Genomic DNA, 16,965 nt, shown 5'->3' on the forward strand with positions numbered 1-16,965 from the left:
TGTGTTTGTAGCTCACTGGTAGAGCACTTGCCTAGCACGAGTGAGCCTATGGGTTCTATCCCTAGTACTGAAAGGAAAAAAGAATTAAGGACCAGAGAGATTTTGGAGTGTTGTGTGGTTTTACTCTTGCAGCAGTAGATCTTTGACCTTTTATCAATCAAAATACTTAGCAGTGGCCAAGACATCGAGGTTGGTGGGAGATGAGCCCAGGGCTTAGAAGGGCCAAGAGAGGAGATGTGGTGGGTCTGGGAATCAATTGCTTCTGAACAAATGTTAATAGAAGGGGCCACTTAGGTAGAAAGAACAACCAATACTAAAATTTCCGGCAGAAGAACAATTCCAATTGCTGTTAAACACATACTCAGAACCAACAAAAGACTCAAAGAAAAGCTTCCATATAAAAAAATACCTGGTAGTTGATATTCAATAATTGCTTAACACTTTCAGATGTGAAAGTAATTCTTTAAAATTTGAAGTTGGATTAAACTGCCACTCTGTAATATTAACATCTGAAGAAGAAAGGAGGCCCAAGTTCATTCTGGATTATCATGGGACACTGACAAATGCTATCCATTTATAGCAGAGAAATTGACCAGTGAGCTGAGAAAACCTTTTACCTGCCATCCAAGATGGGAAAGGTGCTGGGCAAAGGACTGGGGGAGAGGATATTCTAGTAAAGATCACTGCATACTCAGCTGAGTTTGGAGGAATATCAGGGGTCATCAAATTTAACTCCTTATTTGAAGTCAAACAAAAATAGATACAACTAGCAAGATACTATGGCACTTGCCTATAATCCCAGTGGCTAGGGAGGCTGAGACAGGAGGGTCTCAAGTTCAAAAGCCAGCCTCAGCAACTCACTGAGATCTTGTCTCTAAATAAAATACAAAATAGAACTGGGGATGTGGCTCAGTGGTTAAGTGCCCCTGAGTCCAATCCCCAGTAATCACCCCCTCCTTAAAAAAAAAAAAAAAAAAAAATAGAACTGGATCCAATTCCTGTATTCCTATTTATTTACTTAGTTGTTTTCGGTGCTGAGAGACACAGTAGGTAAGCATTCTACCACTGAGCTATATCCCCAGCCCCAATCTTTTGAAGTTTTCTGAAACATACAGGTTGATACTTTGATTCTTTAAGGCCTTTTTTTCTTTCTTTTTTTGTCCCCTTAAAATGTAAGAGGAAAAAGAATCAGTAACATGTTTTGGGATTCCTGCAGGGCTAAGTAAGAGCTGTTGCTTTTTGAGGGAGGAAACAACAACTTCCTGAAAAAAATTTCTAGAAGCATGTTGCAGGAAGATTTTTGTGAAAGACTTTGAGGGCTTTTGGTGATTTTTAAGTTCTATCTCCTGTGGAAAACAGGACAAAAAGAACATAGAAACTAGAAATAAAACTGCATGGCATGGCTGCCCAGGGGAGGGGGCATGGATGCAATTTTCATGAGAGGAGAAAGATTGGGTGGTGACTTTGCTTAGGAACTTCCTCTTGTTGATTCTCCCGCTAGAGATGAAAAGGGCAGATATGGAGTCAACGCTGGCAGAGGCATTCATTCGTTCCTGTAAAAGTAAGAAATAGAAACAAAGAACCTGTTGTCCTGGTTGTCCTTGGAGCTGAAAACAGGCAAGGGAAGGAGCCAGGCAGGCTCCAGTCCCGGCCCGCTGCCCTCGAGCCCGGAGCAGTGGCATGCACGCTGTTTCACAGAAAGGCAAGCATTCCCTGGATTTGCAGTTTCCAGTATTTAAGTGCCTTTGGCTACGCTGGTGTTGTTTCCTAGCTCCACTAATTCACCCACTGAATTTTAACTAGGCAGATATTTGTGGCAGAGCCAATAAAGGAGGGAGACAAAGCTTGCAGAGTGTAAAATAGGACTGGGGATGTGGCTAAGTGGTAGAGAACTCGCCCAGCATGTAAAAGGCACTCTGGGTTCAATCCCTATCACTGGAAAAAAAAAAAAAAAAAAGTCTTAATATAATCCTAGCATGTGGCGCTGTTAAAATTATAGGTCTGAAGTTTACTGTTGATAGAGGAAACCAGCCACTAACTTGCATGGTGCTACCATTCAAAGAAAATAGAATCAATTTCAGATGGGCAAGGAGGCATAGGCCTCCAGGTCCTCTGGAGGCTGAGGCAGGAGGATCACAAGTTTGAGGGTAGCCTGGCTAAATTAGCAAGACCCTGCCTCAAAAATAAATGAATAAATAGATAGAAAGGGCTGGGGATGTAGCTCAGGGGTGGATCTCCCTGAGTTCATCACCACAATGAAAGAAAAAGAAAGGAAAAGAAAAGAAAAGAAGAGAGAGAGAGAGAGAGAGAGAGAGAGAGAGATAGAGATAGAGATAGTTTTTTAGGACCAGTGCACTTCCCAAATGATCAAAAACGACCTTGTCAGTTGGTGAAAACTCATGAATGAACTACCATTTCAATATCTAGTTATGCAAAGCAAAAACATCAGAAGGGTATACCCCAAAGAAATAAAACAGCTCACCCAATGAACTAGCAGAAGTGGTTCTCTCTTAGTGGGTGAATTCAGGTCATTTGTATTATTACTTTCTGTTATGTGCTTTTTCTATGACCTACGTATTCAACTTTTAGTAATAATAAAAAAAGAAATCTTAAATGCGCCTTTTAAAACTTTCTCAAATATTACAGATATCACCAAATTGAGACACATTAAATAGCTCTTTGGAGCATGTGACTCAAAAGATGTTCTGACACCTACCTAACTCATTCTTTAAGGGTGATGTCAAGTCTCTGACCAGGAATTATCTACTTCCCCCTGGACATCTGGTATACTCCTGAATTCATCTTTTATATCCTCGTTTCTTTATATAAGACTCACTTGTTTACAATTCTTTCTTCTCTCAGGTTGTGTAAAATCTTCAGGCTCCACTACATAGATATAGCACCCTAAATATTTCCCTTAAGTTCAACTTAATTCTTGCCACACTGCTAATAGTATGATCAAAGAGTTGGTCAATGTTTACAGAATTCCTTGAAACCATACTCAAAATGTTCCTGGTGGTTTCAAATAAGAAAGCATCTTTGGGAATAATCCAGGGAAACCTGAGCAGACTAGTCATAGCAGAATATCCTTAATGAGCATGAGAGAAGAATATCTTACCATGGAACTATGATTGCTACATGACCTGCTCTATGAACAAAGCCATGTTCCACCAGGCATCCCACGGACCCCACCTCCACTAAGGGAAAGAGTGGCCACATCTGTGGTATTACTTGGGTATTTCACACAATGGATCTGCAACTGAGAATGCAATTTTGACCCAAGTCAAGGAGTCTCTCTATTCTGTTTTTGCTATCTTGAGAAAGAATGTGCACAGGCAGGCAATGACAAGCACCCAAGAATGAGTGGAAATGTGCATGTTCAGTTCTTCAAAATAGACCATGTGTAAGAAGCAACCATAAACTGAATGGAAACCAAACACTTTTTTCAAGGGACCTGAGAATTTGCAAGATAAATCTAATATGCAGTAGCAAATGGTTCCTGTGAGTCTCCCATATTCCACTGAACTGAATAGAACCCACAAAGGAAGAAAACCAATCTTTCCTTCCTTCCTTCCCTCCCTCCTTCCCTTCCTTCTTTCCTTCCTACCTTCCTTCTATAGTCCTGGGAATTCAACCCAGGCCCTTGCACATACTAAGCTACATTCCCAGCTCCAAAACTAATCTTTCTTTTACAGGTGTGACTGATTCGAGGAGAGAGGCTGCTTACAGATGCTGGGAGACCTGAGCATGGGCCCCAAGCCTGGAACAATGATGAACTGTGGTGTGGGCAGGTTTCCAGATATGGAAGGAGAGGAAAATATTTGTTTTGCTGGCAAACACTATACATGACACAAATACTGCATAAGAGGTCAAAATGCAAAGGGACTTTGCATTCAGTGACTTGACCTTAATTCCAAATGGCCTTATAAATTTATTCTCCAACATCTTAAAAAGAGCAAAAAGAAATAAAATCAATAAATTATAGTCTACCATTTGAAGAAAAAAAGGTAGAAAAAGGAATAAAATAAGATGACTTTAAGTTCTGTGTTTGAAGTAATGAAGTTGAGGACTTACCTTTTTTTTTTAAATATGGAAAATTGTACTGGATGCAGAAGTATTCTAAGTGGTTGTATTATATTTTGGCACATACATTTATTAGTTAGGATGCAGTTAATGGCCTTGGCCAAATCAATTCAGAGATGATGAATATTTATATATATAAGTACCAGACAAAGTAAAGCAATAGACAATAAAAAATGGGGGGAATTTCACTGATAGCTTTTTTTTTCTGCTGTAAAAATGTTAAAATCCAAATGCGAAATAATAAAAGGTACTTACATTTATATTTTCTCATAATTTCTGGGTTATTTTACTTTTTCATCTCCTTCCCCCAAATAATCCTTTCTGTAACTTCATAATTTCCTTAAATATTTTTCAGTGAACTGGAGGTGAGCTCAGAATTTCCCATGACTTTAGCCTTGAATTTAAAGATGGTCTGTGAAACCTAAAGAATTCCCGTCACTGATTCCGATAATACTGAGATAAGTACTTGAGTCAGAACATACAGTTATTCCTACCTGTTTTCATCCATAATGGTTTCAGAAACTCTAAGTTAACCCAACCATCCACATGGCTAAAGTGACAAAGTTGCCAATACCAAGCACAGGTGAGAATAGAGCATCCCAAGCTCTCCTAGGTGGAAGTGTAAACTGATATCATCGCTCTGGAAAACTGTGGGGTCCTATCTACTAAAGTTGAATATTGAATATATAATCCAATAATCTCACTCTTATATTACTGTGTCTACCAAAGGACATGTACATGAATGTTTACAGCAGAAGTAAATAATATAGCCCAAACTAAAATAAATTCAAATATCTATCGACAGAATAGATTAACAAATTGTAATTTATTCATAAAATGGAATACTATACAAAAAAGTTCAGTGAAAGAAGTCAGAGTTTTAAAAGCACATGTGGTATGATTCCAGTTACATAAAACTGGCACTGGGGGTATAGTGTACAGGTAGAGAGCACATTTGTATGCATGAGGTCCTAGGTTTACTCCCCAGCACCAAAACAAAAACAAAGCCAACCAAACAACAACAACAAAAACAACAACCTCAAAATAAAACCATGTAGAACTAGTCTATAGCAAAAGAAGTAAGAATAGTGCTTACCCTTGGGTATACAGAGACCACAAAGAGCTTTGGGTGATGCTGGGAATGTCCCATTTTCTGATCTGGGTGTATGGGTTTTATAGTCTATTTACTTTGTAAGAATTCAAATGTAGCTATATACTTGATTGTGCATGCTTGCTGAATTATGTTTTGTCAATGGGAAGATTTTTAAAATGCAGCTATCAATGAGGGATGGGTTTCCTTCAGAAGTACACAGAGAAACCAATATGGCCATAACTGTCCCACTAGAGACTTATGCAAGTGGAACTCTCTAGATTGTAGCATCATTTTTTCTCTTCTAATCTTGTGTTCTAATTTTAGGTCATGGGAAGACTCTCCCCATTGTACCTGGTTTCCATATCATTGTTATGTGGCTGCTGGGAAATCAGACTTCCCAGAAGAAGCTAAGGATGGTGGCTAACTGCTATACTGTAACAGCACTGGATAGAGCTGGCCAAGAAATCTTGGAATTCCATGTGTCTGCTTCTGGGGTGGGATGTGTTGATGTGGGTGGGAGTAGAGGGCTTATTAAGACCTTGGGCATCACCCAATGATCCACCTGGGCTAGAGGGTACCAGAGAGGAGGTAATAAAAATGATGGAGATAGCCAGGTGTGGTGGTGAATGCCTGTAATCCCAGGGCTCAGGAGGCTGAGGCAGGAGGATCACAAGGCTGAAAGCTAGCCTCAGTAACTTAGGAGGCTGTAAGCAATCTAGTGAGACACTGTTCCTAAATAAATAAATAATCAAAGGGCTGGGGATATGGCTCAGGTTAAGTGTCCTTGTGTTCAATCCCTGGGAGGAGGAGGAGGAGGAGGAGGAGGGGGGGGGAGGAGGAGGGGGAGGGGAGGGGGAGGGGGAGGAATAATAATAATAATAATAATAATAATAATAATGGGGGTAAAAGAAAGCAGGAGGAGTCCACAGGCTTTAATGACATTGTCCTGGCAGGACTCTCAGGGATCCTGAAAACTCAGCCTGAACGCAGAAAATACTTCTTGGGGCTGTGAGGCTGATTTTGTTTGTTTGTTTTTCATTTATTTTTCTACTTTGCCTAGGACAAAGGAATCTCTAAAGACTTGTGTCAGCCAGGAGGTAATGGGTCCCGGGATGGTGAAAGTGGAGCCCTGACCTACCTCAGGCCTGGTGGACCTACCCCAGCAGAGACACCCTCCCCAAAGGAGCATGGAGGTGCGGAGGGTAAAAAGGTTTTATGGTCCCATGGTCTCTGTCTTTAGAGGGATGGGACAACGAGAAGAAAAAAAATAGGAAAAATCATTTAGAAAGAGCATATCATGAGGAATAAGAAGCCCCTTCATCTTTCTCTGGTTTGCCAGCTTCTTTTTGGTAAAACATTAGCAGAGGGAGGAGACAGATTTACTCAGCTATTACCCTACCAGAAAGAATTAAAACAGCTCATAAAGCAGAAATGATGGAAGAAGCACAGCTGGAGGTCAGGGAGAAGGGACGTATCCTTGTTCTTTGCTGGGGAGGGAGCCTAAGGCCTAGCACACATTTTCAACTTTGTCCATTTTTATGCACTGGCATGAGGGGAGCAGCTTCTTTCCACAGAGGCCTCTGATATTGTGATACTTTAGAATCTCCAAAAAATTTTGTCACATTTCTTCCATCCAGTCAACAAATAGTTATTGTGCATATGCTTTATTCCAGGCACCATTCTAAGCACTGAAATCCCAGCAATGAATGACAAACCAACTCCCCACCCCATCAAGGGGCTTAGTTCTCAGTGGAGGGAGGCAGAAACTGCACAATTAAGCAAGTAGGTACAAGGGTACCTCAGTATCCAAGGGAGTTTGTTTCTAGGACACCCCGCCACACATACCCAAATCTGCCAATGCTCAAGTCCCTTATGGAAATAAGATGGTATAATATTTACATATAACCTACACAAATCCTCCTGTATGCTTTAAACCATATCTAGATTGCTTATAATACCTAATACAATGCCAATGCTACATAAATAGTTGTTACACTACATTGTTCAGGGAATAATGACAAGAAATCATCTGTACATATTCAGTACAGATGCAATATTTTGAAAACTATTTTTGAGGGGTGATTGGTTAAATCCGTATTTGTAAACTGGTGGATTCAGAAGGTTGACTATACCTGTTCTATCTATACAGATTCAATGAAAAAATTATATTAAATAAAGCCAGGTAAGGGTAGAAGGAAAGGAGTGCTCAAGGGTGGATGCTTGAATAATCAAATGCCATCATAGGCAAAGGATGCCTGGTTGTGGTTTATCACCAAGAACACTAGGTGGTCACTTAATCTGGTGTTTAAACAACTAAGGAAGTAGAGACATTTCGTGGTGGCTGTGGCTGGAGGAGATGAGGGCCCACCACAGCTCATATTCATAGAGGAAGCTCACTGTGATTTCTCTGTGGATCCATCAGATGCACAGAGCCATGGTCCCGTGGGGGCTGTTGGATACTTTTTTCTATACAGGTTTTGATTAAGGCAACTCCCCTGCTGACAGATCTACTTTCCTTTTCTCTCCTCTCCTTGTTGGACTGACTGCTTTGTGCAGATTGAATTGTGGTTTTCCTCCTGGCCACAACTATATTTTGCCTTAATTTTTGAGATGGCTCAGAGTGTTCTTTATTCTACCTCCCCATCGGCTGGGTCTCCTGATATTTCCATTGAGCAAAATGGAGAGATTATAAACAAAGTCACCACTTCTAAAAAATCAGTAAAAGACTCCAGTATAGAATCCATAGCCCCAGTAGTCCATATTTTTTTAGCCACATCATGCAGTTCCTACAACAGTAAAATGAGGGTCACAGTGGACCTCTGCCTCCTAGAGTTTTGTTAGGTAGATGCAATAGATGGTAACTGTAAGCTACTACAGACTGTACCTGGCACGTATCAAACAGAATATGTGATGTTAGGTAAAGACAATCTATCTAGCTTTTTCTTTTCCCCCCCATTAAACAACTTTTAAAAAGCCAAATAAAGTGTCTGTAAAAATTAACAAATTCAGTGTTAACCAATGAATCACCCAAGGACAAGTGACATTTGTCTGAAAAAAAAGTTATTGTGGCATACTTATAATCATTCTTAAATTTGGAATGGAACAAATGAAAAGAAAGGTTAGGGCTTGGGGGTATAGGTCAGTGGTGGGTGAGCACATGCCCTAGGCCCTGGGCTTAATCCCCAGCACAAAACAAACAAACAAATAGATGTTACAGATTAAACAACTGTCCAGCTTCCCACCCTAATACCTCCTAAAGTCAGAGAACAAGATCTTGAGGATCCCTAACATATTTATTCTTCCCACAAGCTTTATCCTTCAGCATTTACACAGGCTCCTGCTGGTCTATGTCTGGGTGTTGTCCCCTGAATAATTTGGGGTCTATCTCATAGCACTGTATTTCCTGGATATAGAAGAAATCAGTGCTATGAAAACTCTCTTCACACTGTTGCTCAGACTGAATTCCCAATTTAATTTTAGGTCAACAATGCAAAGGGTAAAGAGGAATCCCTGGCCAACGTTCCACAGCATCTGAACTACTCCGAATATGAGATGGAATCCTCTACCTGAAAATCATTGTACATTTGTCTAGTATATGATGAAAATAAGTTAACTAAGCAAAACCCTTTACACCAAGGTCAAGAAATATCAGGATGCCTGTAGCGGCAGAAGTGTGAGGAACATCTGGTCTACCCCAGTCATTCTGTAGAAAAGCAGGGAAATAGAAGGCACACAGAACTTCCACAGCTAAGGCACAGCATCAAAACACCACCTTCCAGCTTCCAAGTACCTCCCTGGGATGGTCCTCCCTCCCCTCAGTCTACAGCAGGGAACAAGTCAAGCTGGTTTGAAACTTGCCTGGACAACCAGAAACACCTGGCTCACCTGCCTGTCCCATGATTTGCAAGCAAAACCTGCACCATAAATCTCAGCTTCATACTGCTCCAAGCAGCTTCAACCCCACTTTCTGGGTTCTGTCTTCCAAGGCACCACGTTTCCTTGTCTTTTTTGTGATGATATATTCTGTTGTCTTTATTAGCAAAGAATTACAACATCAAAGAACTGTAAGAGGCTATCTCCAACTTCCCAGCCTGACTCTGGCCCCTGCACCCCCATTCTCCACTTAGAAACCAGTCTCCTGTTACTTTTTCAGAGAATGTGGGATATGTGAATCAGCAGAGCACATTGCCTCCCCTTCCTTAACCATTTACAAGCGCATCCAGTTTCCAAAACACCAGATCATTTTTCAGGTTAATGACTACAGTAACTACCAGTTTTATTGATTTTTTTTTTTTCTGACCTGAGAATGCAAAATGAGTCCATCCTCTTTAGTTGCTCCCCTTTAAACCTTCTGGAGACTGACACAGCTACACTGAATTCTATTTTGCCCACGGAGGATCAGCTGCGTTATTGTTTCCATCATTTTGAGTAGGTGGACATGGCACAGACAATTTTAGGTTTCCGGGTTCTGGTGCCAGGAGGAATTGAGAAGGTATAAAGTTCAAGTGCCTTCAAAGTGATTAAAATAAGCAGATCAGGAGCTCTAGGCCACTCCCACCTCCCACAGAGAATTTCATCTGGAGCCTCCACAGCACTCCCAGTTCCCAAACTTCAGAGGAGTGAGGAACTTCAGCCCTCATCGCTAATACACTTCACAGAGTCCCTCTCTCACCACCATCACCTAATGGTGTCTCTGGTCACCTGGGAGTTTCAGCAGGTTCCAGGCCATTTTCCAAGCTGACATCTGTCTGCACCATCTCTTGTTTCAGTTCTCCGATCTCCGAGGCGATTGTGTCAATGAGCTATTGAGAGACAAAAATAGTATGACGTCAGGAAGTGCAGAGGCGTGGCACGTCCACAGGCCTGGGGAGCTCTGGCACTTCCACAGGAACAGAAATGACCGCCTTTTTTTTTTTTTTTTTTTTAAATCTTGGTTCTGTGAATTTCCTCTAAATAGGAAAAAAAAAAAGTGGGGGGACAGCTTCCCCTTAAAAAGGGGAAGAACTTAGGTTTCAGTATTGGGAAAGAACTTAGAGTTTAGTGTTATAATAATGAAAAGTATATGACACCCAGTTTGGTTGCTCAACACAAATACAGAGAGGAATAACTAAATTCTACTAAAACCAGTCCTCCATGCTCATTTTTGTCAAAAGGAATTCTCTGCCTTAAAATTTTTATAATCGATGTTTGGGTTATAGAAATAAATTTATTTAAAAGACATACACCAGGGCTGGGGATGTAGTGCAGAAGCACTTGCCTAGCATGTGCCAGACCCTGAGTTTGATCCCTAGAACTGAAAAAAGATAAGACAGGTCACTTGTTGCTTACAAATTGATTTTTGAAGACGTTAAAATTACAAAATCATTTTTCACTCACTTACAAATTAATTTTCTAAGACTTTAAAATTATAAAATTATTTATCTCTCTCTCCTTCTTTAAAGTACTGGGGATTGAACACAGGGCCTTGCAAAAATACTGGGTAAGCACTCTACCACTGAGCTACATCCTCAGTCCTGCATTTTTGGTGACGGGGTAGAGGAATTTACTGGAGATTAAACCCAGGAGTGCTTTACCACTGAGCTACATCCCCACTCATTTTCTTTCTTTCTTTCTTTTTAAGTTTATTTTGAGACAGGGTCTTCCTAATTTCTGAGAATCTCGCTAAGTTATTGAGGCTGGCCTCAAACTTGTGATCGTCCTATCTCAGCCTCCCAAGTTGCTGGAATTACAGGTGTGCACTCTTGCATTTTTTTTTAAGTGAGAGAAAGGATACTTGGGGTAGCCTGCACCTGTAGCCATCTACTCAGGAGGCTGAAGCAGAAGGATCACTTGAATCCAGGAGTTCAAGACCAGTTTGGCTAACAGCGAAACGCTGTCTCTTAAAATAAATATGTGAATAAAATAGATAAAATTTTAAGAAATAAAATTAAATGATAGAAAACAGGGAAAAGGGAAGGATTGGAAAAGGACTGATTGGGTCTGGGATTGTGTTAGTGGTGGTAGGTGAGCCATTGATTACCTAAGGAGAAAGGTGGAAGGAACCTGACCATTTCTTGGAAAAGATTTCTGTTGTCCTGTGTGCCCTACTGTGAAAGCGCTGCATCTGACCCTGAAGGCTGATCCAGGGCCTGGTACATGCCAGGCAAAGGCTCTATCATTGAATATATTCCCAGCTCCTCAATATAGTATCTTTGTTGGCACCTTCTAGACACTGTTAAGTGTCTAGAAATGTAGAAGAGCTGCTCAAGTTTGTTACTCTCTCACTATTTTTTGAAAGTGTTGTTATTTTTCATATGGGATTATGTTAGCATCTAATAGGCCTTTTACTGCTTCTCTAGAAACAACAACAACAACAACAAAAATTAGCTGGGTGTGGTGGCACATGCCTCTATTCTCAGCTACTTGTTGGGCTGAGGCAGAAGGATCACATTCAAGGTCAGCCTGGATAACTGAGATCCTACCTCAAACAAACAAACAAACAAAAAGTGGGGGGCTATTAGGAATATGACTAAGTGGTAGAAATTCCCTGAGTTCAATCCCTAGTGGCTTCCCCAAATACAATAAATAAAATACATAAAAATTTAAAAAACATTTACAATTTTAATTTTACTTTCTAATATGGCAACTATCTATAGACATAATTTACATGAATATAAGTCCTTTGGGGTACTTTTTTTTTTTTTTTTTTTTGCAGTGCTGGGAATTGAATCCAGGGCCTCACACACGCTAGGCAAATGTTCTACCACTGAGCTACATCCTCCCCCATTTTTATTTTGAGACAGGGCCTCACTAGTTTGCCCAGACTGGTCTCAAACTTGAGATTCTCCTGCCTCAGCCTCCCAAGTAGCTAGGATTACAGGTGTGCACCACCATGTCTGGCAGTCCTCAATAATTTTTAAGCATGTCAAGGGATTCTGAGATTTAAAAGTTTGAAACTACTATTCTAGCCAAAAATAAATGTTATTTTGTCTTAAGTAGCAGCTTATATTTCACCCAGACTCAAGGAGAAATACTTCATTTGAGCTTATAGGCTATAGGAAAAAAAATTACTCCATCCATTTATTCATTAATTTAATAAGCCTATATGGGAACCCACTTCATGCCAGGCACTATAAATGAAGAGTAAGGCTGAGAAGATCTCAATTTTCATGGAGATGACATTCCAATGGAGTCAACAGACCATAGCAATGAGCACTGAGAAGTTCCAGAATGAAGATAGTTCAGGGTGATGCTGTAGGAAGCAGCTAAGGGGCCATGCTGCTTAGTGTGGGTTGATCAGGACAGGTCTTTGTGCAAGTGGTAGAATCCTGAATGACAAGGCAACCATGATAAGATCAAAGGAAGAGTCCACCAAACCAAGTTCCAGAGCCTGGGGAAGTATGCAGAAAAAGCAGCAGACAGGTACCAGGTCTTCCCTAGCTTTCAGATCACAGTATTCATAAATTTTAGCATCCTGTAATAAGAACTATTGTGGGGATGTAAATGGGGAAATCACTTTTTGTTTTATTTTGTTTTATGGTCTAAAAAGATTGTTTTTGTGGGGTTGGGGTTGTAGCTCAGTGGTAGAGCACTCTCCTAGCATGCACAAGGCCCTGGGTTTGATGAACCCCCAGCATGTGGGTGGGAAGTAAAAGCTCATCTTGGATTCTGGCTAGAGATGGTTTGTAAGAGCAAGAGGAGAAAATAAGACCAGTTAGGAGCAAATGCAGTGACCCAGGCAAAAGACAATATTGTCTTAAGAGAAAGGGGAGCAGTAGAAACAGAAAGAAGGGGAAAATCCAGAAACAATTTGCCATAGAAATTGATATGACTTGATGGATTGAATGTGGAGGTGGTGGAAAGGAAAGAATCAAGGATGACACCTAAGTTTTTGATTTGAGAAATTAAATCGCAATGCCCTTGACTGATCTGAGGAAGAATGAAGAATGATTAGGCTTGTGGGGAAAATCGAGCAGGACTTTGGGCAAGTTAAATTTTAATTCAGTTGCTTATTATCAGATAAATCTGTTCAGTAGTCTGGACATTCAGGATGGTAATATTTATACATTTAGACGTTATTGGCCTATATGTAACTCCATGACAGGGAGAGATTATCTAAGGATAGAATATCGAAGGAGAAGGGATCCCTGCAAATAGCCCTGAGTACACCCAATTTGTAGAGGTCAGAAAATAGAGAAGTCAGCCAAGTTCTTCATGCTTGATTCATCCCTTTTGTGTGTGTGTGTGTGTGACTGGACTGAGGACTGTGGGTGGAGCTTCCAGAAGCACTAGGGCTTTGGGAGAGAAAAGAATGAGGAGATCCCATTTCATACACATCAAAGTAACAACAACAATAAAAAGTCTGATGATTCTAGGATATGGGGAAAGAGGATCTTCCTTATGCAGTTGGAGAAATGTTATTCACAGGTCCACTTTGGAAAGCAATTTGGAAATATTTTTAGGGTTGAAGATATAGAAACCTAGGTATGCATCTAGAGAAATCCTTGCACGTGGGCACAAGGAGAACTTTACAAGAATATTTGCTGCACTATTATTTGCAAAAGCACAAATTTTAAGCACCCAAACGTTCATCAAAGGAAAACAGATAAGATGCAGAATATACATATTATATACAATTAATGATTCAGAGCTATATGTAGTAATATAAAGAGTGGTAAAAATTCAAAAAGCTGGAAAAAAAGGCAAAACAAGTATTATATTGAGTATATAAAGTTTAACACTCGGGAAAACTGAGCTAGGTATTATTTACAGACAACACACATAGATGTAAAGGCTATCCCAATATGTATAGAGATTAGAATTCTAATCCTAGTGGTTAACTCTAGGTAGACAAAATGGATGCAGATGTTCACAGGTGTTATGCTCAGTCACTTGTGGGGTTTTATTTCTTAAAAACAAAACAGCAACATAAGATTGGATAACTAAAAAGAACCAATAAAGAAAAGATTTGATTGAGCTGAGCAATAGGTGTTGCAGTATTATGTGTGATTTTTCTATATGCTTAAAATGTACCATAATCAAAATTATTAGGAAAATAAGAAAAAGAGAATGGATGCATATGAGAATGGAAGTATATGGAGGTACTAAAAAGATGACATCAAGGAAGGAGAGTTTGGGTGCTTCTATTAAAGCCCCATCACACTAAGGTTGGGTCCCCTTCACTGTTACAGCTATGCTCTAAACAAGAGAGCATACTTGGCCCATTAGGAAGCAGAGAACACTGCCCAGTCCAGGGCCATCCATGGCCTGTGACAAACCTTGTAGAGAGGATTCTCAACTTGGCAGGAATACAAGTCACTAGGTCACCTCTCCACCCTTTAGTCAACCTATGGCTGCCATATTGATTTGAACCAAAAAAATCCCCAGTATAGCTTTCCCCAGAAGAGGTAGTCGATCCCATCCAGCTAGACCCCTTCCAACTGTATCCTCCAGATATAGCTCTTACTGACACTTTTGGCTGCATCTCTAACCTTCCATTTTCCATTTATACTTTCTTCTCTATACCTAGCTATACACAAGAAAAATCAATGAGGGGGGCTGGGGTTGTGGCTCAGTGGTAGAGCGCTCGCCTGGCGTGAGGCATTGGGTTTGATCCTCAACATCGCATATAAATAAAGATATTGTGTCCACCTAAAAGTAAAAAAAAAAATATTAAAACAAACAAACAAATAATGTGGTTTTTACTCAGCACTGGGATAGTAAATCACCACTAAGGCCATTTATCTATAGTGCAGTGACCCTGAGACACAAAGGTGGACAGAGGTTGTGCCTGGCTGGATCACTATGGGACCCTTCCCTGCCAGATGAAGGCTTTTTTTTTTCAGTCCCCTCTATCTTTTTCCTCCCCCTTTATTCAATCCGGACTCACCTGCCTAATAGCACAGACACATTTGCTAAGAGACCAGAGTTTAATGTCCCAAGGTCAGGCCTTTCAGAATTATGTTTATATACCCATAAGGCCCCTCCACCAGCAAGTTACCATCACAAAACATTCTTTCTCTCTGAGGTCATTCCCAGGTCCCACTAATTGTATTTTAGGTGTTCCCAACATTGTTTCTTGATAAATTTGTACTTATTTGTATGTTCTTAATTTCTATTGACTTTTCCTCTCTTCCTTTATACTTGGTTCTTCCTAATTTCATTCTTTTGAGGACAAACAGAGAGAACTTCTCACCCACCAACAGGGACCAGTTTTAACCTAAGGTTTTCCAAGTTAAAGCCATTGGTGGGGCTGGGGTTGTGGCTCAGTGGTAGAGCACTCGCCTGGGTTCAATTCTCAGCACCACATAAAAGTAAGTAAATTAAAAATAGAGGCATTGTGTCCAACTGCAAATAAAAAGAATCCATTGGCAACTCAATGTAAGTTATTTATCAAAGTTGGTGCAATTAACTGAAGTTTTTTTAAAATCCACTTACACAAAGACCCCAACACATCCTTGTACCTAGAATGCCTTCAAGGAGGGAGAGGGGCTGGCAAATCATCTACAAAGCTGGTGAGTAAGTCCTGCTTCCTACAACTCTGCTTGGCCACCCAGGAAGTATGTGAACCCCTGGGAAGGTGACCACAGAGACAAGCAGCTGTTCTTTGGTGCAGTCAGTGGGTGAGGCAGGAAACCAGGTTGCCAGTGCACAAAGTTGGTGAGACAGTAGTTCTTAGGCCTCGAATCCACAAAACCGTGTGATGACAAAGGCCGGAATCCTGGCTATTTACTTTTCCCTGTAGAGACACCCAGCAAGACTCATAAAACAAAGAGGTGGTGTACTTAGGTCTGAGGCATAGCTCAGTGGTAGAGTACTTGCCTAACATGAGTGAGGGCCTGAACTTGATCCCCAGCACTCCAAAAAGTAAAATAAAATAAAGTAAAATAGATGAGATACTGGGGGAGAGAAAGGGCTGCTGGTATGGCTGGGGACCGCCAAGAAAGAAACCAGAGGGAAAGGCCAAGTGGTGAAGAGAAGAGAGAGGAAGGCAGGCCACGGTTGGGTGCCCCTTATTCTACTCTACTGTCCTTAGGCTCCCTAACTTGTGAGCATCCATGCCTAACAAACCATGAGATATTCAGTGGGTGAAGTGGAAGAATAATTTGGGAAGGAACAGGTTCTTTCCCAGCCCTTTGAGGTCACACCCAGGGTTGGGCCTGGACAAGGCCAGGCCTGCCACTCTCCAGTTTGGTGCAGGAGTCTGTGTTAATTTATACCATTTTATATTCATTCTGGGTAATCTCTCCCTATGGCAGAAGAAACAGCAAACTTGTACAGTTTCAAGGTGGTCTGTACTTTGTTAGTGTGCAGTAATGGTGATGAGCAAAACAACTTTGGGCTCAGAGAGACCCATCTTCAAATCTGTCTCAATCTCCCCTATAGGCTGGGCCACCTTGGGTGAGTGAAGAACCCATCCACCCACCTGGGTCCCCTCATCCTTAAATCTCCAAAGTAAAGGCTGGTGCAGTGAGGTGGGGGTGGGGCTAGAGGGTTAAACAAGACAGTAAGATTTAAGTGTTTTGAAACAGGCATCTAAGTGCTGCCTGATTTCTTTCCTATTTAAATTCTCTCTTAATTTTGACAATCATTAGAAGGCAGAAAGCTAACATTAAAACAGACTTATACAGTTCCCAGACTAAAAAAAAAAAAAAAAAAAAAAAAAAAGGTCATTTAATCTCCAGCTATAAAGGCCTAGAACTACAAAAGTCAGTTTCAGTGGGCCCCCAATCCCCCTTTGACTGTGTGCCCAAGTCTCTAATCTAGAGATTTGCCCACTAGGAGTCAATTTTCCTCTAATGGGGAGAAAA

The 16,965-nt window shown here is 40.8% G+C and overlaps 1 protein-coding gene across 9 annotated transcripts in view; it reads right to left on the reverse strand.

Annotated features, from left to right (window-relative positions):
* Positions 1 to 16,965, reverse strand: part of Rin2 (Ras and Rab interactor 2) — a 221,136-nt gene that overhangs the window by 54,999 nt on the left and 149,172 nt on the right. For 5 of the 9 annotated variants that reach the window (XM_076851471.2, XM_076851466.2, XM_076851467.2 and 2 more), the window contains one exon: positions 9,878 to 9,978. The exons of 2 other annotated variants lie outside the window; for them this stretch is intronic. In XM_076851471.2, the coding sequence (XP_076707586.2) occupies positions 9,878 to 9,933 (56 nt within the window). In that variant the 5' untranslated portion in view covers positions 9,934 to 9,978. Of the gene's footprint in view, positions 1 to 9,476; positions 9,645 to 9,857; positions 9,979 to 16,965 lie in introns of those variants that run through there. 2 more of the 9 variants (XM_076851472.2, XM_076851474.2) reach the window with 2 other exon arrangements.

Source organism: Callospermophilus lateralis, chromosome 3 (assembly GCF_048772815.1).
Source record: "Callospermophilus lateralis isolate mCalLat2 chromosome 3, mCalLat2.hap1, whole genome shotgun sequence".
Classification (NCBI taxonomy): domain Eukaryota; kingdom Metazoa; phylum Chordata; class Mammalia; order Rodentia; family Sciuridae; genus Callospermophilus; species Callospermophilus lateralis.